Source organism: Gallus gallus, chromosome 1, assembly GCF_016699485.2.
Source record: "Gallus gallus isolate bGalGal1 chromosome 1, bGalGal1.mat.broiler.GRCg7b, whole genome shotgun sequence".
Taxonomy (NCBI): Eukaryota; Metazoa; Chordata; class Aves; order Galliformes; family Phasianidae; genus Gallus; species Gallus gallus.
The window spans coordinates 46,833,167-46,855,340 of NC_052532.1; the positions used below are offsets into that span (position 1 = coordinate 46,833,167).

Consider the following 22,174-nt stretch of genomic DNA (forward strand, 5'->3'; position numbering starts at 1 on the left):
TACTTGAACCTCAAAAGGGAAGCAGTAGTAATTGCTCCAGTTTTGGCATTCTGTATCCATAGAAATGAATCTTTCTGACCACTAAATTATAAAACCCTTTGTCATATTTAATCTGAATTGAGAATTTCATTTCTTTAGGAAGCATTTCTCCTTATAAAATATGGTTTCAAACATATTACAAGGGGTAAAGGCCTGCACCATTGTAAGTAGATTGCATTCGGCTACAAAATAAGGTGGACTACACCCATCACAACTTCCCACAGCATGCTGAACTGTTTTTTATGAAGTGTTCAAGACTTAACTAAGGGAACACTTGAAACAGTCCTTTTTTTTTCCTCCAGTAAGGACATATTCCTGCATGTTTTGTGTAAGGAAGCAGATCTCAGGAGGTACATTCTAACCAATTAGCAAAAGGTTATCACAATGGAACAGGAGCAAACTCAGGGCAGAGAAACTATTAAAGGTACATCTTTTGACCATCTGTCATTCCACTGAGGAAGCCCAGAGATGGCAGTCAGGGAGGAGCAGGATTTCTACAGAATAAGGGACGTGGGGTAGTGCTCCAAATACTTTTATTGTGCTGGACTGCTTGTGCCTGTCCTCATGTACAGAAAATGGACGCTCCTGGCAAATTAAGCAGGGTACATAAGGAGTAAAATGAATCATCCAAATCATTTTATAGTTTTAATATCTTTCACACAAGAGGGAGTGAATGCATGGAGAACTGCATTCTTTCTAACTATAGATGAAGTGTGGTGACAAGAGGAACTGACTACCTCTCATAATGGTTCAATTTAATACAGGAGCTAGGCAGCAATAATCATGAGGAAACAAGACAAGAAATAATCTTCAATCAGGCTGATAACACTAGTGTATGACACACTTGGAGAGGGCCTGTGAGGAGACTGTACATTTGTATCCATTAACTACTCTATAAATATATACAATCACCCAAGTATTTCCTCCTTTTAAACTAGACAAAACAGAATTGGTACAATTGCCATACGTGTCTCTACGATGATCTAAATGCACAATATCACTGAGATTATGGGAAGGCAAAGAGAGGGAATTTCTGCTGTTCCTGACCGATATCTGCAGCTGAAGACCTTTCACGTACTCCTGAATGGTTTGCAGAGAGAGCAGCTACTAGGGACAGCTACATAAATACCATAGGTATAGGTTATTAAGATGGATGAAGGAAATGTAGCAACATGAAGAGTCATACAGAGTCAGAGAAACTTCTTTTGTAACTACATAAAATGTGTTTTTATATTCAGTAGAAGCAGATTCTGCTCTCATTTCCCTTTATTTGTTTTCAAAGTTCTTGTTTTCGAAGTTCTTAAGTTTTTAAACTGTATTGTTGCTTGTATTCAGATCTTAGTTTGAGTTACAACAGGATACTCTCCAAAGCTGAATATGCTTAGAAGTATAATTCCTATTAGATATTCCCCATCTGACTTCCTTTAAAACATAAAATAATAACTAAAAAAAAAAAAAAAAGAAGGGGAAAAAAACATTTAAACAGCATTAAGGCAGCTGAAATACTTTTCAGAAATCTCATCTGGGCTTAAAAATCAAAAACCTCTACTGGAAAAAGAAGTTCTTTAGCTGACTCACAGCAGTCAGATACTAAAACTCTGAGATTTAGATGATTATGATTATGTCATGATGGCAATTAAGTCCAGTTAAAATACAAAGGTGCAAGAACATCTCTGACCCAGAGAAGAGCTGAGACAAAGTCTGGGGGCAGAAAAATACGAATTACAACTAGCTGTAAATCTGAGGAGCTGGTGTCAGACAGCTCATGGTTGATGCACTGAGATTGAGGCCTTTAATAAGCACCCAAACATTTTCAAGCACTATGGAAACATTTGTAAATGGCTTTGCAGGAACAACTATGATATTTAATTTAGTTTTTAAAAATACTTATAGGATATGGATTGTCTTGTTTGAATATTTAATTTGCAATTATGAGAAATAATCAAACGTTTAAGGTTATGTATTTTTTATGAGACAATATAGGTATGGAGATTTTTTAAAACCTATCTGAAGAAGTAGAAGGGCAGGAGATAATTTATTCCTCATCTCACTTCACAGCTCATCAGACAGCTGTGCAATTCCTCACGTGGTTTTCACTGTGCTGCCTGTGCTCTGGTGTACCTGCCTCCCCACATCTCTAGCCAGTGTGTTTCCTCTCGCTGGCCTCAGTCACCTTGAGAAAAAAGATGTTTTGTTCCACGTTTTGCAGATAAAGAATTTACATCTCAAAGCTCTTTCAAACAAGGTGCCAGAATGGATGAGTTCCAATGCTTTTACAGTGACAAGTTTTAACCACAAGGGTTACAGACTTGAAGACCAATCTCTCATGCCCTTGTAGTACTTTGTAACCCAGAAAATGGGTGAATGTGCACATCAGGGCTCTAGGAAGGGTCAGACACTTGATGTCAAATGAACTGCAGATGCAGATTACTAATATTAGGTCATTTTTACAATTGTGGCACAGGTAATTTTAGTTCATCTCATTCCCTGAGAACCATATTTGACGTGCATTAAAGGCACCTGGATCAGAGGTAGACAAACCTCACTATAACTTCTATAAAATCTAACTTCTGCCTCATCTTTATAACACAATGATGAGTTAAAAAACATCCTTGCTTTCGAAAAGTAGGCCTGTTTTTTAGTGGCACAAACATATTCATTTTTATCTAGGCCTACATCTTGTAACTCTTCACCTGTTGAGGCCTCATGACTAGTTATGGGAACATGCATCAGTTACCATGACAACAGTAAACTGGAGCACACAGATACACTGCTATTTGCTGAAAAATTAATAATTTTTGCACTGTAAGAATTTTTAATATTCTGCAGGCCAGCCAAATCCTAATTATTTCCTTATTATTCTCTTAGTTGCTTTTATCTTAATTTTTTGAAATTATGGAAATGGGCTCACGATGTACTTACGTTTTAAAAGACTAAAGCTCAGTAGCCAAAATGGCTCCTACCTGCCAGAATTACTGAGAGAAGGCAGTTGTACAAAAGAAACATCTACAGGTCCTCCCTCCTCCAGGGAGACCTCACTGTGGCCCTCCAGGACATGAAGGGAGCTTACAAGCAGGAGGGGGACCAACTTTTTACACAGTCTAGTAGTGACAGGACAAGGGGGAATCACTTTAAACTAAAAGAGGGGAGATTTAGGTTAGATGTTAGGAAGAAATTCTTTACTTGGAGGGTGGTGAGGCACTGGCACAGGCTGCCCAGCAAGCTGTGGGTGCCCCATCCCTGGAGGCACCCAAGGCCAGGTTGGATGGGGCCCAGGGCAGCCTGAGCTGGTGGGGGGCAGCCCTGCCCGCAGTGGAGGGTTGGAACTTGATGATATTTAAGGTCCCCTCCAACCTAAGCCATTCTATGATTCTATGATCTCCAGAACAGCTGTGCTTGGCCAAGTTTGAACTCCTGACTCTTGTGCTCACCACACTGCAGTACAAATATAACCAACTCTGCTTTCACTTGCACAGCATGTGAGGCTTTGTCACAGAAGTTATGAAAATTCAGAGCACTGCCTATGCTACCTCTGATTTCCAAAATTGCCTTACTGCCTTTGCAAACACAGCACGTTCCTCAGCTGGGCAAAGCCTATAGATTAAGACAGAAAGGGCAGCACAACACATTGTGGGGCTGAAACTGTGCAAACTGCGCTGTTTACACTGTTTCACGCTTTGAAGAAGTGAGCAAACAACAACACCAGAAACAGAAATCAAAGCTCCCACCGAGCAAGACTGCTGCTGGCACCTCCACGTCCTGTATGCGCATCATACAGCCAACATACGCTGACCACACGGCACGATACACGATGCGCGCACACAGAGTCCCAAAGGAGGGTGGACAGGTTACAAACTTTTTTTGTAATTCCAACAACATGACACCCGAAGAGAACAGCACGGCAACAGACTGTACATCCATAGAGTGACAACATAGCCATTTATCACTGTATCTTACATTATGAACCTGATGGATCGATGAGAAAGGATATCCTGCATTCTGGTTGGTCCAGATCTCACAGACAGAGGACTGCTAATATAAACAGAAAACTACATCTCATCTTGTAAATATTAATGCACCGCAACTGCCAAAAGGCAAGAATAATTAAGAAAAGGCTTGCAATAACATTAAAGAAGGAAGTAAAACAGCTGTTAAAAGTTTTTTTTTTATTATTATTATTTGCTGACAGAATATTTTTGGATGACTGGAAGGAAACATAGCTTATCCAGTGATGTTAGAAGAGGCTTCAAACTGTGAGTACAAGAAAACAATTAAGTCACAAGTGCTGGTGATGTAAAGAGATAAAGTTATGCAGGCACAAGCAGAAAACACAGAGAGTAGAAAAAATATTGGTTACTTTCAGCTTTTGGCAGGGAAGAAGTTGGAAGTCAACACCCCTAATTAAGCTTCAGTATTTGAATCCCACTCTGCTGGAGACTTTCACAATAGAGGAAGGAAAAAACATTGCAATATAGTCAACAGGAAAGATTAGTTTTCTCTGTAACAGTTATCAGAAAAGAATGCATTGCAATAGAGTGAAGCAGTCAGCCACCATCTCCTTCCAACACCACTTCCTTTGCATATAGAGATACAAATAACATTACCTTTGGTATTGACCATGGCTCCACTTTGCAATTAAAAGGTTTCTTTCCACTTTCTATGTTGTTTTATAGATAGTGTGTAGTAGGCCAAGCAAAGTAAGCATATCGTAGCATCTCTAGCAAAAGCAACAGAGCTAGGCAAGTGCAGTGTTCACCACCATCCGTTACATATTTCCTTGTTTGGACAATCATCAAGAAAGCATCTGTGGCACCTTAGCAAAAGCTAAGACAACATTTTACAGTAGCCAGGCAACTAAAACAAAGCATTACGCGTAGGAGCTGCCCACAGTATCTCAGGCAGGCAGCAACAAAAGGCACTAGAGATGCATGAAAAATTCAACTGCAGCATCCAGAATAGCTAGCGATTAATATATCAGTAATTTAACAGCAGCAGAGTGTGCACTGCTGGTTGTTGGCAGCAGCAGGAATTCAGCATCAATGCTCGGAACAGATAACCCTTGAAAGTGCAACTCCACTCAGAAACAGGGCTCTTGCTCTTACCTTTAGCAGCCTGAAACCTGGCTGCCTGGCTGGCGGCAGACTGGGCCACCAGCTCTGGTCAACATCGGGCAGGCTGGCACCCTTTGGACAGATGATTGAACTGCCAGACAGGCTGGTGGCTGCCTAATGTTGTTATCATCCCTCATTTCATGATTTGAAGTGCGTGCACACACATCCTTTCCCCCAGCATCAGTAATTTTTAATTTTTCCCATATCCAGTTAATTTCTTCTTCTCTATCTTGTTTATGAAGTTCTTTGCTTTTGCTTAGTGACATGCAAGGCTCTATGTTTCAACAGCATTAGTTAATTAAATTAGTTAATTAAAACTTTGGCTTTGGTTTACTACCTGCTGCCTCACCCTCTGCAACTTGCTACACTGCAGTCAGACCACTCCCCATGATGTACACGTGTTTTTGGTGCAGGGCCAGGAGCACCCATCCCTCCAGCTACTCCTGCTGCACACTATTAAGATATTCCACCACTTGGCACCAGTTATCCTTTTCCCCCCCTCTGTGTGTCAAGCACGTCAACTTACTTCTGGGTGCTCCATCCACGCCCATCTCTGTAATGCCTATCAGAGGCTATGTCTCAGCTTTTCAAGAACAGAGTAAAAGTGAAGGCATTTCTACGCCAGGTGCAGCATCCCCAAGCATCTGGCAGTCAAGAAAACATCCCTCAATGCTGTTTGGATGCACTTGCTGAGGTCCTGAAAGCGGTAAGGAAATCAGCACTGCACTGCAAACTAATAGACATTTCATTTCTCTCCAGCACTGAGGGTGCTGGCAAAGGGTTGCTGTGATGTTGGACTGTACAGCTGTTTCTCACTACCTTGAGGTTGTCCTCCAGTTCTGCCTCTCCTGAGGACCTGCCCTTAGCCAGCAGTGCCTGGTGCCTCCTGCCAGTGGCTGGTATAAATAAACACACGATACAGCTACAGCTGCCCTGGTGCTAACTCAGGAATAGGTAACATGATGCTGCAGTAAGTGCATACGCAAGCTTTAAGCTGCCACACTTTAAAGAAGACAGGGAATTAATCCTTTCTTACACATGCTGCGCTGTCCACCTTTTTCCTCCCATCCCAAAGAGAACCCAATGGGATGGTGCACTCACTCCAAGAGCTGGGAGCTCTGAATCTCATGCTTGGCTCTGGCCAAGGGAATTCACACCTACATATTTCACCCTCCTCCTCCCTGGGTTGAAGCAGCAGAAGATAGGCTGTCTTCAACCCCTGTTATAAATGAAGGGAAGTCCTTCTTATTTTTAAGTCCTTGGAGAAAGAAGAGTGCAGAAAGGCAGATGTTTGAAGCACTCACCTGCAAGAGACGAGTTCTGGGTCCAGGTCTCTGCTTCTTACCTCCAGCACTAATGGTTTGGAGGATGTAGGATTAAGCTAAATTGCCTTTAAGTACAGGTGACTTGATTTATTAAAAGAGGACCAGCAGCAAATGAGAATGTCTCTTGAATGTACGAATGGCCAGTGGGAAGTACAGCCATGCAAAACTCATTACTCAGTTCCGCACTCATTAATGTTTGAATGGCAAAGGTACTGATATGCCATACAAAAGGAACATTAATTTTGCAGAAGGTAATGAATTCAAATTCAGAAACCAACCTTTTCCTTGCACTACTGTAAAAATATTTAGCATTTCTTATATGCATATTTTATGTCTTCAAAGTGCTGAATTTTTTTAATGAATGATGAAATCGCCTTGAGAAGTACTAAACATTGCATATCCCTGTGCTGAAGTGAAAGAAACCAAGAAAAGGAGAAAGGTTAAGTGAGCATCTGAGGCCAGGAAATAGGCAGTAGGAGGAAGGGTTGGGATTACAGTTCAAACACACCTGATTTTCAGTTCCCAAAACATATGCCCTCAAAAAGAAGGAAAAGAACTAAATCTGTGCATGCACTTTCACCATAATAATTAGAAATACACTTGGGCACCTAATACCACTCTCACAGAAGGCCTGTGAAAGAACACTTTCCTAAGGAACATGGCAAACAACAGCAAAAAAAAAAAAAAAAAGAAAAAAAAGCTGATTAGTATGATTAGTATCAAGCATGCATTTATCTTATTTGTATGCATTTATCACTTGGGAAGAACAACACTCCAACAAGAACATGATATACTATGATACTACACTTTTGTGATACTGTATTCCCATGTAATAGCTATAGATGTTCTATACGTAAAAGATTTTCTTCTAGTTACTGTAGGACACAGCTGTGATGGACAGAAAGGGAAAGGGAATAGATTTCACAGCACAGCTCCTACCACATGCTACTCATGATATAGGGGCTGGCTAACAGGGAGAAGGTGAGGCTCCATGTCCTGCTCTCCACTTGCTCATCTCCCTTACTTCCCCAGTAGTCAGTTCTGATACAGTCTCTGACTCTCTTTATGACTATTTTTTACATGAGTTATTTTACGGACTTTTTCACTTTTGTTTATTTAACTTAACCTCCATGATTTCATTTACACAAGAAATAGTATTTCTTACTGTTCCTGCTAACTTCATCTGTGAAAGAAGTCAATAGGGCCTAATTATCTCAGACACCTGCAGTGAAGTTAGTAGCCAGTCACTTCACAAATTGTTTCCGCATTCCCATCTGCTTCAACTCTTTCTAATTACTCATAGATTTACTGGAAAAAAAAATGTAGGACATGGCATATACTGGTCTTCAATGTTGCTGACTGTGATGGAGATAACTTAGTGCTTCGTAAAGTGAACAAAATTACCCAAGAAGTTAGCTTAAGCTCCATTTCTAATGAAAGGGGTGACTTTGCTGATAATCAGAAGGCATAAATTACTGGAAGTGATCACAAACCAGTAAGACTGATTATGGATATGGTACTATTTATAAGGAGAAGAAAGAAGTAAAGCAACAGAAAATTATACCTTGACTGCATATTCAGAAGGAACAGGAGCTGGGTAGAAGGCAGCCCTGACATAATCAGCATTGGTCAACTTGATGGCACTCAAGGAGATGTTGAAGATCTACCTAAGCTAGTAGCAATTACCTTCAGAAAGTCATGAAAGGTAATGAAAAAACTAAAGAAGGGCTAAAGGAATATTTAGGTAGGGAGAAAAGAAAGATTTTGGAAGTTATAGTCAGCCTAAAGGCAGGGGCCAGCAAAATTGCTTAAAAATCTGGTCACCGCATCCTTGTCCTTATAAGTATCAGCCCCAAAGTATCTCTTCATCCCAGAGCCAGCCTGAGAAGAGGGGGACATCCTAGCTTAAGGCAAGGGGAAACCGAGGGAAAGGCAAGGGGTCTCCTAGAGAAAGGCAAGGGGAAACCTAGGTAGGAGAAGAGAAGGGGAAACCTAGGTGAATATATGGTGACTTCTGAGCACGTTTAGAGAGCTTTTTCTTCTGTTGGCTTCCATTTCTCCCCTGCAAGGCTCTCTGTCTTGAATCTCTTGATACAGTGCAGAGGGAGAAGAGGAGCCACCAAAGCCTATCTCCTCACCACCTCCACCACTGTATCACCAAGGGCCTGAGTCTCAGGAAACAGCTTCCACCTCTTGGGTATTCAGCTCCAATAGGGAGCAGAACGGAAGAAAAGACAGCAAATCCCACTGTCTTTGATGCAAATTATCTCACTAACTATAATTCATTCTCACTCCAGAAATGAAGAGAGTTTTGGATCAAGCCCCAGAAAATCACTCTTGGCATGGCAAACAATCTTTGAGGGTGCAACATCTGAAAGAAACAAGTGAAATGGGATGAATGAGACTGTCTGGCCCCTTTTGTAACTGTCACTCCAAACATTTCAGGACTGTGGGAGAGCAGATGTGCAGTCCTGATAAATGTTGCTTCCCTGAACATTCTCGGGGGCCTCAGGAGAGCTTGTGTTACCAACGAGATAATCACAGATCCTCCAGTGAAAACAAGATCTTGAGAGATGGAGAATGAAATCTGAAATTAGCAATTCTTTCATAGGTTCTGTTATTAGATCCTATTATTATGTTTCTAAATTAGAAATACCAGTTCTTACCGGAGCAAGAAATAAGTACCCTCAGATCTACAGACATTCTGCTGGCCCAGTGGCTCATGATGAGAGGCCAGGCCCTAACCCATTGATGACTCCCCTTCTGCTGGTGCTGCCAGCTACAAGTGCTCCCCAGTCCTTCCGTGTTGTATACAGGAGGCAAACTTCTGGACAAACACCACCCATTGAAATAAAATGCGTAGCTTCAGTCCTGAACATTAGGCAGAAGTATCTACATCTTAGCAAAACTAAAACCAAAACCAAAAAGCAGCAAGCTGAGCTCTTTCAGAAGAACATCTCAAACTCTTAGTATAAGTTCTTCTACAGGAACTAAAAATATAAATACTAGATTCTAAAATTCAGCTTTTTATCTGAAATATTCAGCTTTTCATCAAGAATACAGTCTCTTTGTCAGTAGAAGCTAGCTCACTTTTTCCATTTTTCATATAATCTTTCCAATGCAGAGCCTCTAGTTCACATGACCGAGTGTGAAAAACAGTAAATTAATAAAGAACATCTGTCCCCATCTTGGTATAGTATTTATGGCATTAGTTTGGATCATTAGTACCAAATATAGAAACAACTTCCTTAATTCCATATGCTGAAGCAGCATGTAGGTATAATCCACATCCCACAGCTTTAGTTCTAAAATGCTAGCTTCTGTAGCTGTTTTGAAAAATATGAATCTTTTTGTTCAGACAGAAATGCTTACATTTTTCATGCCTTTATCAGTTTCCTTGTTCACTAAATACAAAATACTCAAGGGTTTTACAAAAGCAAGTTTGCTCAAATTTATGGTTCAAGTCTTAGTAATCTATGGTGTTATTCTATAACATCTGTATCTGAATTAAAAGGACAAATTTCAGTAGCACCTATACAGTGCAATAAAACTAGATAATCAGTTAAGCATTTTTATTTTGATGTTAAATTGAAGGTCTTCATAGACAAGTCATATTTCCACATCTAAAAACAAGATGCACCTGAAAATACGAATGACAGAACATCTTGTTTGGATTTTATATGCTTTTCTTTAAAATTGTGTTTGCTCATCCTCAGAGTGTACACAATTTCTTTTTTTTTTTTTTTTTTGCTTATTTGGAAAGCAGAATTACGAAAACATTAGAAGCACAGAATGAAATAACTTAGGCATCCACACTTTTGTATTTACTGTTTCAAAATCCACTAGTAAAGAATTCTGTTATTTCACCAGTAATTTCAACCATTCATAAAATCCATTCTTCATTGCTTCTTAGATAATCTCATTTTACACATCATTTTTCTCCTGGGCATATTTTCCTCCATTCGCCATAATCTTTAAATCCTTCTAAAGCAGAGGAAACAGAAGAACATGCAAATAAAAAATGCCATACTATGGCTGAAAGTAAAAAAAAAAAACAAAAAAAAACCAAACACAAAAACAAACCCACAAAGTGAACCAAACAAAAAACCCAGTACAACTACTACCTGAAAATGGGTCCTATCAGACAAGAGTTCTGTCTTGTCAGCCAAGCTGCAACATCCCTATATCTCAACTTTTTTAGCTGTAAAATAGAAAACAATTTTAAATCATGTAGCCCCACAGTGCATTGGAGAAATGAATGCATCAGTATCCATGAGATACTTGGAAGATATTATTGAGCTGAAAGCATAGTTTCAGAAAGCAGAACTGTTTTTTCACTATTTTCTTGTAAATGTGTCTTCATTAATTTTGTCTCTTCTTTTTTATTCCACTTTTCCTGTGCTGTAGATAAAGCATCTCCATTTAAATAACTAGCTCCTACCTACCAGTCCTAATCCTTCAGTGAATTATTTTAATTTACAAAACAATGCTACAAAGCATAATCCCAATAGTGGAGGAAGCTTCATTTCAAACTTACTACCCAGTGATTACAATGAAATCACTTATTGGTTATCTTGTACGCTGGGGAAAGGAAGAAGAAAAGTCCTCAAACAATGGGAACCAATGTACCTGGGAAGGCTTTAAAAATTAAGTTTGGGTTCAGCATCTCTGGGAACTAACATATCTTGCTAGGATTTGTGAATAATGTTTCTAACTCTCTGATCTAAAGGATTCCCTTCCTCCCACTGCCTCCCACTGGGGTGACCCTGCACGGTTTATCCTACCAAGAAGCTTAACCTGACTCACTACACAGTTTTGTTTTTTTCCCCCCAAAGGCAGATGCAGTGCAGAGCTTCCTGAGAGTCTCAGAAAGGTGGCCATCACCTCCCAGAACAATAAACTCACACCTCAGGGTACATGGTGTGTTCACCTGTAGGGACAGTATGCAGCAGTACCGGGGAGCCCCAACCCCGCTGTGGGATCCTGCAGCTGCCAATGAGCAGTGGGCAGAGGTACTCCACACATCTCCTTCTACCTGGTGTTGTAACCTCCAGAGCTCTTCACCACAAAGTCTTTTTTTTTCCCCCCTGTGATCTCAGGGGTAAATTAAGAGCCTTCAGTAGGGATCCTCCTATTGATTTCAGTTCCAAAGCCCTTAGGCTTTGCCTGCATGATTTCACTTCTATTTTAAAGGTCTAGGCAATTTAAAGCGCTATCTCAGCTATTTTAAACTACATTAATTTGTTCGCATTAATGTACAACTTGTCGGCTCAGAACTCAACATCCACAGTCAAAGATGACTCAGACTACTCAACCCTTTCTGGATTTTTTTTTCCCCTTTTTCTGAAAGCAAACCATCTCACTATCTTCTGTCCTACCTTCTTGGCAGTTCTCATTTATCCACACAGATGTCACTGACTTCCACAGCTGTTGTTCCTCACTGTTTCTATTAGGATTTTCCCTCTTGGGTCACTTACAGTCTGCTGGGGAACAGTGAATGAGGGTACATGCTGGCTTTAAGACAAAACCACTCACATTAAGTAAATTTAAATCAGTGCTTCCTCCAGGAAATAAAGTCTTGTATTACTTACAAACAGATTTGATTACGATTTAGAGAATTGTTTAAACCCATTTAGTAGATCAAAGGAAAACAGATTTAAACTGATGTGCTCATTGTTCCAACAAATACTGGTCCATAGCTGATGCAAAGATCAACACGCTTGATGTTTCCCTTGTAAAACATTAGTGAAAATACAGGCCATGGTAAAGATGGCAACTTTAGATCTCATCATTTTCTCAAAATATCCTCTTCAGATTTTAAATTTTAAATTGCCTTATTCTAACATATTCTGAAATAAAAAAGTCCATGAAAGCAATACCATGAAAAAGCTCTCACTCATGTGTTTGCCCTTCTCTTCAAGTCCGTAAAATACCCATTAATCTCATTAGACACCTAAAAACCTTTCAAAAAATCACAGCATCAAAGAGAACATTATGCATGTGTGTTTACCATGGCATTCAGTAAACATGCAGATTCATATAGCACCATGCAAACAGCTCAGCAAAGAAGCGGTTAAGATAAATGATATGCTCAAAGCACTCCCAATAATCACTCTAGATCATTCTGTTCATGAGAAGCATTCTTGCTGACAAGCAGGAATGGTATCAGCCTCAGAAGTTGATGTCGATCAAACATAATTCAAGGAACCTCCAAACTGCAAGGAGCAAGTTGTGAGATAAAACACAGAGAGGAATGCTCATACTAATGAAATGGATATCCTTTATTCTCCAGAAGTAATTATCATACCTTTGGTTTCAAAGGGGCTTTGGGGGAAAAATTTGAAGGAAACATGGTTAATTTTCACAGAGTACCATTTAACGTATTGCAAAAAAATATATCTATTTTTGGGAAAGCATGGTTGAATAAATCCCTGATTAGCCTCTTAATGGGGTGAGTCCAATTTAGTGAGAATGATCACCAGAGGGAGTCATTGACTTTCCCATTAAAGTCAAAGGGAATTATGCATACATCAAGAATGCAGAATTTGGGGGCAGAGCTGAGAAGGACTCCAAACAGACAGGAGTTCAGGGACTAACAGAAAATATTATCATATGGATTTCACTGAAACCATTTCCCCCCTTGGAGTCTCAAAGGATAACTGCTATATTCCCCAGTGGAAGTTAGAAGGCACTGAAGTAAGTCATGCAGTGGGTACAAACTGCCCCTTTCCTCATTTTGTCCTCTTCCCCTCCCGCCTCTCCCCCCCCCAAAAAAAAGAAAAAGAAAAAAAACCCATTTAATTAGTTTTAGGTAATTCGGAGTGACACAAGTAGTACTGCTCAGATTTTTCTCTCATTGGCTAGGTAACATTGCCGTCTTGGAAAAGCAATTTCAACCACCCGAAACAAATCTCCAGGTGCCATATATATGAGAGTGTGTCATACCTCTTGGGAATATCAGCACTTCAAACAGGAAGACAAAAGAGTGAAAAGTAGAGAGGAAAAATTGCTACTATGGCTTTTTTCTTCTCCAATGATAGTTACTAAAAGAGGAAGTGAGAACAGGGATTTGTAAACCAAGTGATAAAATAAACTAAGTAGATGACCCAGTCTACTCAGCCATGAGCAAGTGGGTACTTCATTCTCAGTTTCATGACCTTCAAAGAGTAAGAAGTTCACAGTAAGAAGTGGGCTTTTCCTTGCCGAGCTTCAGCTCAGCCTTGTTCTCCCCACAAGAACCCAGCAGACTTTGATTTGAAAACAAGCTCATTCACCAGGCAACTTTCCCCTTAATTCTGTACAATAGCATTATACAGCAGAAAATGAGGTGACCTGAAAAGGCAAGGAAACAGCCCCACCCTACCAAATGCAATTTCACTTCCCTAGAAATGTCCTCTGAACAAACGGAATTCAATTTGTTTCTGTGTTCCCAGGTAACAGCAGCACCTTGTTTGGCTTGTTTATTTAATTACCTCTTCTTGTTCATGCAATTAGCTCAGAGACTGCAGCCTTTTGTTCATTATGTTCACCATAATATAGTTATTTGCATAGCTGTTGCCATTTTCAGGCTGGATTTTGAAGCTCTCTTTTGTGCTGTGCCTGACAACTGCTGGCAAGGCTCAGGCAGGGCTGAAGGCAGCATCCTGCTCTGTGCTGGGATGAGCCACACTGTGAGCTGCATGGGCTGCACAGCTGCTTCTGATGTTAGATTCAAAGCATGCCCAATTCACATTGCAGTGCACCACATGCATTGTGTGTGCTCTCAAAAAACAGCTCAGCTGTTTTTGCTGATGAGGTGCCAAAGCTCAACTTTACTGACCATTAGAGTGGTACACTCTGGTCAACATATGGTACCCATATTACAGTTGAGTGAAGAAACTTAGAGATGGAGGCTACTTTAGACTTTCCTTCACAAAGAGCTTGATTTAAAAACCAGCTCAATTTAGTGCTGCTGTGAAGCTCATACGAGCAGTTAAACGGTTAAATATTTTCTTAAATACTCAGGTATATCTTCAGACCTCAAAGTTTAGCAGAATGCTGACCCTTTCCTTTAATAAATGTGATAATCACCCCAATTATCCGTTCTCTGAATTTTGGCCAGTGCAATTTGGCCATCTTATTTTTATGTGTATTGCTCAGAAAAAGAAGGATCCACAGTTCCTTGCAGAAGCCAGAGGCAGAGGCAGTGCCAGTGGGAGTCTGCATGTTCTGGTACGCAGCAGGCACCTTCATCTCAGCCGAGAGGCACCTAAACACCCACAGAATTCTTCCTCTCAGGAGAAACAGCACACCAACTTACACAATTTGAAATAGAACTGGAACATACAGCTTGGAAAAACTGTCAATCCTCATGGCTAACAAATCAGCTTTAATATATGGATGACCAATAGCTATGGTTAGGATCAGCTCTTTAACCAAGGGTAGAAAACAGCATCCTTTCAATGGCATGGTTATAATCCTACCTGTGCCATCTGCCTCTCCAGCTTCGACCGGGGAATATCATCAAAATAGTTTTCATTTCTTCTTCTCCTTGCATCACCCTGCATGATAATGTGGGGAACGTCCAGGGAGCCACCAGTAGTGAAAGTGCTTTGGCTGAGTGATGGAGACAACTGAGGAGGAGTGTGGTTACCGCTGGGTTCCTGGACAGAGAGGACAAAAATACAGCATAATAATGGCAGCATATTGTCCACACTACACATTTTAAAATGTATTTCAGTTATTCAGGCTAGGCAAAGGTTAATGAAGAATTCCTGAAGTGGAGATTATTGTGAATGAACACTATGGAGATGACTGCGAGCTCACAATGGCACAGAGGAAGCAGTTATTTCTTTCTTCTCAAAACCCCTCTCCCTCCCTTGTATGTGAGAAGGATAAGGCAGTTCTAGGAGGTGGCTCTCTTCTTCCTGTGCATGTGGCTAGGGAGCTGACAGACAACACTCAGAAACTTGGCTCTTTCCCCAAAAATGTGCTACCTAAGGTGCAGGGCCTGCACAGAGAGAAGAATACTTAATTGCCACTACGAGCAAATGGCAAATCCATTCTCTAAAACATCCTTGTGCAATATAGCAGTTCATTTCTAGGACTGCGACAGAGATAAAACAGTGAGTTACTCCTTGTCGAGGCCCAAACAAAGTTGTGATTTAGCACTAGCTGTTTGTAAGATGAAATACATTTGCACCACTCCTGAGCAGCCACTCTGAGCAGCAAAAATGATTTGAAAGTGATTTGAACTCTAGCAACATCCCTTGCTGGAAAAAAAAATGCATGAGCATTTACAAAATATAGACACTTTGCCATTTTTATAGGTCTCATGGAACATAACTTGAACTGCTGGATATCGGAAGCAAGCTAAATAGCAATTCCTAGAATGCTTGAAAGCCTTTTTTATTTCTGTGCTGAACAGTGACCTCATGTTGGTAAGTGCAAATACCACAGCAAATAGATACACGAACTCCATCTAACAAACAGCCAAACACATCCTCCTGACCATCCATTTCACCAAGGTCTGCCACCATACTGGTGACAAACAGCTGTGTAGGTATCTGTGGAAACACCTGTTCTCATGCACATCACACCGACTGTTCAAACACTATTTACAAACACCAGTGCAGAAGCAGTACTAGAGCTTGTTGCCTGGTCAGCCCACACGGCCACCACTCAGTGGGGACAGCAAAACATGGCCGTAACACCTGGTAGGGTGGAAACAATCTTCCCATGATGATCAATTTCTAGCAGAAGATGCTCCTCTGTCAGTAAGCTCTCTGGAGCAGAGAACATAGCCACGAGCATGTTTGCACAGGGTCTGAATTACCCATTGCTGTAAAAATGCATTTTATTTCAGAAAAACAAGAAGGGACCTGGAGAAATTAAACAATGAGAAGCAGCAGAGACCTGCTTCACTGTGCATGGAAGGTAAAAAAAACACCAAACCACAGCAACCCTGCCTTTTTATTTAAAGAAAGAATTAACGTGGTATTTCACGCATGATTACATTGAACCAAACCTAATTCTGAAAAGCATTAAGGTACTTTACTCCATGCTGTTAAGAAACAAGATACAGCCGAAGAAAGCAGAGAGTTGTAATCTCTTCCAAATGGAAAGGAAAGCTGCAAACCTCTTTACGTGTTCAAATGATAGTAATATCTGATGTTAATATTTGAATTGTAGCAGCCTATGTGGCATTGTCCCTTGCAATTACAATAACAGATTAGTATTTTCCACACTGGCTGACTAAAATCAGGGACATACAGTTGTTCAGCAACTTTTAATTCACTGAGAACTTTATTTTTTTTTAGTTATCTAGCATGCCTATGATCTGAGACAAGTACTTGACATTTCCCATGGCAAAGAAAGGAGTGTTTTCCTCTCAGGAATAGTCTTTTTCCCTCCTTCATGCAAATCCACCTACATTCGGCCCAGTTACAAGCTTCTGAAAAGCTGCAGCCTGCACACTCTCAGAAGGGTTGGTGAGGCACTGTCCCCAAAGCCTGTTCCTAGATCTTCCACAGGCCTGTCACCGACACAATCCTTGCTATCCTTCACCGAAAACAGAGGACAGGGGCACCAAATCACTCCTTTCTAATGGCTGCCACCTGCTCTTCCAGCCAGGCATGAAATTCTTACCCTGATCATGATTCGCCCACCGCCAGCACCGATCGATTGACATGGCCGGTGGTGGATCTAAGTGACAGGTGACTACAATGGATATCAGGATTCCAGCTCTTATCAAGCTTTTCATATTTTATCAAACTGCATATAAAGAGGAAATTCACTCAAAAATCAATATTGGAAGGTTTCTAGGGAGGCAACAGAGGCAAGAATTACAAAGGCATGAAATAAAGGAATAATGGTGCCTCTGCATTACGGTACAGGACGTAACTGTATGACTCCATGCTATTTTCCCAGCACAGATGGATCCTTGACTGTGCAGCAAGTTGTCATATACTCAGCACTGTGTTATCATTAGTTATTGTGCAGTCAGTATTTTATTCTCACCTCATTTCATGGCCCCAAACCTCTTCTTTAAATTCTATTCAGATCCTGCTCTGAAGATAGAATGGCTTATATTGTCATCTTCATGGTGCTTGTGAGTGCTTTACAAACTTCAATCAATTTGTTTTCACCACATCTTGTGATTTCTGGCATTTAATAATCACCACTTTAGCATGAGAGAGCTGAGACACACAGACAAAGGCTAATAAATATCAGCCACTTTGGATGCCCAATTACAGTATCTGTTGCCTGATTTTCCAACTGCTTGTATTCAAAACTCCACTTCCATTGATCTAATTTGCAGTACCGTGTGCTCTGTACTCATATAAATCAGACTCCAGACTACAGTCAAATATAGAGAATGTCTGTAACATACAATTAGTGGCTGTTTATGAGGCAATTATCTAAGTAACTTGCCAAGAATGATCCCAGGGCTTTGTGGCAAAAGCAGGTGTGAATTCGTATTCTCAGAGCTACAGTTATTCCTTTAATCATGATACCCTCTCTCATCCTTCCTTCATTCCTCTACCTCACTCCATACACACTTTCTCATTTCCTTCACAAATTTGCAGATTGGTCTGGGATGGCTGGGCAGCATGCTGCAACATATTCAGTACGGTGCTATCAACAGTGACCATGTTTCCACCCTGCTGTGAATGCAGGAATGCCTGGTAATACATTCCACTACTGAAAGCTGCTTTGTCCCCACCTCTCAGTCCCACAGGCTAGAACCATGCAGTCCAGGACTGGAAGTGATCTTTAAGAGATACTTCCCCAGGCCACCTAGGCATGCCTGAAGCCTGATAGGTGGTGTTTCTCTAACCAGTTCCTAAAAATGGGAATTCTCTCCAGTGGGTTCATTTTTCTGTTAAATTAGTATTACTATTGTAATGCTTCTTCAGGTTTTCAGTCTCAGTTGTCATCCCTTTAATTTAACTTCCAGCCTCCAAGGCCAACAAGGTGAGGATGGGGTTCCATGAATAACAGGTAAAATGGTCATATACTTAAAAGATTGCACTGTAGTGCACCAAGGCTGCATAGGTAACCCAAGAGGCAGCAATTTCTAATTTTGAGTATAAGACTGAAATAAAAATAACATGTCCTTATTAATGTGGGAATAATAGGTTTCATAGAAATTTGTCTACTTGTTCCTTTTCTCAATATTTAACATCTCTTTCTCTGAAATATCTTCAACACTAATATAAAGAGTCAAAAAAGATGAAGTGTTAGCACTGCTTAGGTTGACCTCGGGACCTTAAAGATACACTCTTTAAACAAGGAACAATCTTTTCTATTAGATATAAATCAATCTTCTAATAGCAGCAGATATTTTATTTAAATCAAGTTTCAAGCTAAAATTATTGCAAGCTAGAGATTGAATATTATGTCCTTGGTGTCCTTGGGTGAAATGGTATAGTTGAAAATGGTGGGAGACTCATCCAAACTCATGTCCTTTCCTTTAGGATTCTCTGTGACGACTCCAATACCACAAAATGATGAATGACATTTAGCATTTGCCCGCATCAGTAGCTCTGGCTATGGAACAGTGGACTACTTTTTATCATTTTAACTACAGATGGAGGACATCCAGCTTCATCTTCACTATTCATTGAGAATATACAATTCTAACCAGTAACATATAGGCTGTGGAAACATTCCTACACACTGAAGAGAAACTAATTCCCCAGTCCGAAGCACTGAAAGCACTGAGCAAAAATGTGTGAGTTTCAAATGCCGGCCCATGATTCCTCTTTCCTTAGAGTGTTTTAACACCTGCCATGCATCAGGAAATTATTCACATAGTACATACAATAAAAAATACAAGAGAAATATCTGCACATTTGTGTAATGTGCCTTACAGCAGGACAGCATGGGTTTTGACACGTTTTTTTGAGATGGCATTAGGAATAGGTTGAATAAGGGGGGAAGGGATTTAAGATGTCTATATGTGGCATTTGAGAATAAGCAGGGTGAAAACAGACTGGTCACAGAAATCAAAGTGTATGTGAAAATAAGCCCTCATTCTGTCTTTCTCTATTTCTTTATACACCAGGAAATTTGTCTTGGGAGCAGAGGCCACCCTCTGACATTTCGACATTTAGACCCAAATGAGATTCCAGTCAGAAATTCAGCCCCATGAAAATAATCAAATCCAATCAAATGCAAAAGATGTGACCTAAAATATCTACATAAAAAAGTTGTAGATGAATATGAACTCCCTTGGAGAGAACAGAGTAGGAATGCGTCAGACCACAACTCAGCAAGGGTAGGAGATGGAAAGGAAGCAAAGATGCTGGACCAAAGAAACAGAGAGAATTTGGTCTAACAGTAGGAGATTAACATGGGGCAAGTGTGAAAAACACCCAGGGACACTGCAACGAGGCTTCTGAAATAGGAAATATAAATGAAAAACAAAAATGCAAAGAAACTTCTGATACACAGTAAAACCTTGATGGCATTTGTATCTCAACAATTCTAAGAGGCTCTCTTTATAGAAGGGACATCTGAAAAGTAAGCCAAAGCATTCTCAAAATGTGGAAGGAGAATGGTAACTCTCTTTCTGCAGTACAGATCACTTGGGCTGAGATTCCTACGGGCAGATGTAGATGTGCAGCTTGCAGACACCTGCTCCTGAGTTGGCTTTTTGAGCTGAGAGGATAAGCTGGCAATTCTAAGGCACTGCCTCATCCTAAGGCAGACATCTGAACCAGGTCAGATGAATCATCCAGAGAAAATACCAAGTTCTCTGCAGTGGCGATAAGGGCAGGTGTGGCTGAGCAGGTCAGCCAAAAACATCTACATTGTAAACTGCTGAAGAGAAATAAGCTGAACCCCACTCAAAGTGGCCATTGATTTCATTTGAATACAGGAAACGTTCTCTGACTTATCAAGAGACGCAAACAAATGCTCGTGGGGACTCACCCTGAGGGTTATCGAACGAGGTGGCTTCTGAGGAGGATCTTCGTGCAGCCGGTCTCCCAAGGATGCCAGAACACGCTTCCGATGACCAATCAGGCTAATTTTTAAGACCTGGAAAAGTGATAAAACATCTCATTAAAAAGAACACGTTGTGATCATTAAATAAAGAAGAACTATTCTGAGTGAAGCCATTTTCTCTCTAAGCACTTTAACAGTTCGTTCACTATACAGGTTACAAAAAGGAAAGAAGGTACCAAAGCAGGTATGAATTTGTAAAATGAAAAATCATCTCAGATGAGTAAGGAGGAAAGAAGGATGACACAGGAAGAGAAGGCAGCTGCGCAGAACCAAAAAAAAAACAAAGCAAGAGAAGGAGGAGACTGAAAACAGAGATGGAGTCAAAAAGTGAATTATAAGAATTATAGGTATTCATATGCATGGGAAGGTTGCTGGTATTAAAGAGTAGAAAGGGAGGAAGAGCCAGCAGATACTTAGAGACAGTAACAGGGGGGAAAAGGAACTGCACAGTGACCATGTAACACTAGTTTTAAGCCTATTCATCATTCTTTTTGTGGGTAGTCTCTGAATGACACGCACAGTTTGCATTTATCTCTTAGAATCATCCCCATGGAAGAAAAACAGGACAGATATGTTCTCCCAAAACTTGTCCTGGTGTTCCACTATTTCTATCAGACACAATGAAAAATATCCGTTGCACACAAACGTGACCATCCATGGACAGGTTCAAATTCCTTCTGCTCATCCAAACTCCAAGAACACCACTGAAAAAGAGTTTCAAATTCATTTGCAATTACTGCCTAGTTATACCCCTCCCTGTCCCTACCATGTACAAAACCACCACTGTTTGCAGGAAAAGAGAAAGAGAAGAAGCAGAAAGTTGGAAACTTAAGTATTATTGGAAAAGAAACAAGAAAGAAACATATTTTGATGACACTAATGGCTGCAATTGCTTCGAAGTGTAAAGCAGCCGTGACTGCAAAAGCAAGCCTCTGCTCTCCAACAGCAGATCCTCACATAACTCTTCCAGACTGCATATGGTTTCATACACCAGAGCTGCCTCCATTCACTCCCAGAAGACAGTGCTTCCCACTATTTTTAGGACCACCGTGTGTCAACAGCCTTCAGTGGAGAGGAATTTCTCACTCAACCTAGAAAAAGCGACAGTCCCCAGAAAACCCCGAAAACACTACCTCGTAAGTGAACAGCTACCTCAGTTTAAGCAGTACCACTAAGAATACTGTTCATGAAAAAAATAAAACTAAACAAACAACAAAAAAGAAAGCCCAGCAGCTCTGCAAAGGCATCTCTTGGATCCAAAATCTCAGGTTATGGTACAGCAACACGCAGTCCTCGTTCTGGGGGTGACCTCCTATCTACAGGAGAGTGAAATCCTTCACACATCCACTCCTTTATTGTGCTGATATCACTAAATATCAAGAATATCCTGCCTACCTGAACCCATAAAGTGATGGGCTATGACAAGGGAGGCAGCTGAGGAGGGTGGCTGAGACCCTGCAGGTCAGCAGTAGGCCAGAGCTGCAGAGTCCCACCAGCCTTTTATGCTCCCTCATGCTGGCCTACATCTGCAGAAGCTCTCATAAGGCTGAGATAGGAGAGCACACACTGAAATGCCAGAGGCACGCAGGACACTTAGTTATGTATTCAGTTTACACTGGATGTTAAACAGAAGGGTGCACAGTTTATCTCAGTATTTAACTGTACGAAACACGTGAATGAACTACAGCTGCTTTAAGCTGTACTCCG

The 22,174-nt window shown here is 40.7% G+C and overlaps 1 protein-coding gene across 11 annotated transcripts in view; it reads right to left on the reverse strand.

Annotated features, from left to right (window-relative positions):
• Nucleotides 1-22,174, reverse strand: part of ANKS1B (ankyrin repeat and sterile alpha motif domain containing 1B) — a 412,583-nt gene that overhangs the window by 31,608 nt on the left and 358,801 nt on the right. For 5 of the 11 annotated variants that reach the window (XM_040696043.2, XM_025148302.3, XM_015284725.4 and 2 more), the window contains 2 exons: nt 20,393-20,500; nt 14,938-15,117 (listed from right to left, as the gene is read on the reverse strand). In XM_040696043.2, the coding sequence (XP_040551977.1) occupies nt 14,938-15,117; nt 20,393-20,500 (288 nt within the window). Of the gene's footprint in view, nt 1-3,996; nt 4,072-14,937; nt 15,118-20,392; nt 20,501-22,174 lie in introns of all 11 variants that reach the window. The other 6 variants (XM_040696039.2, XM_025148297.3, XM_040696029.2 and 3 more) reach the window with 2 other exon arrangements.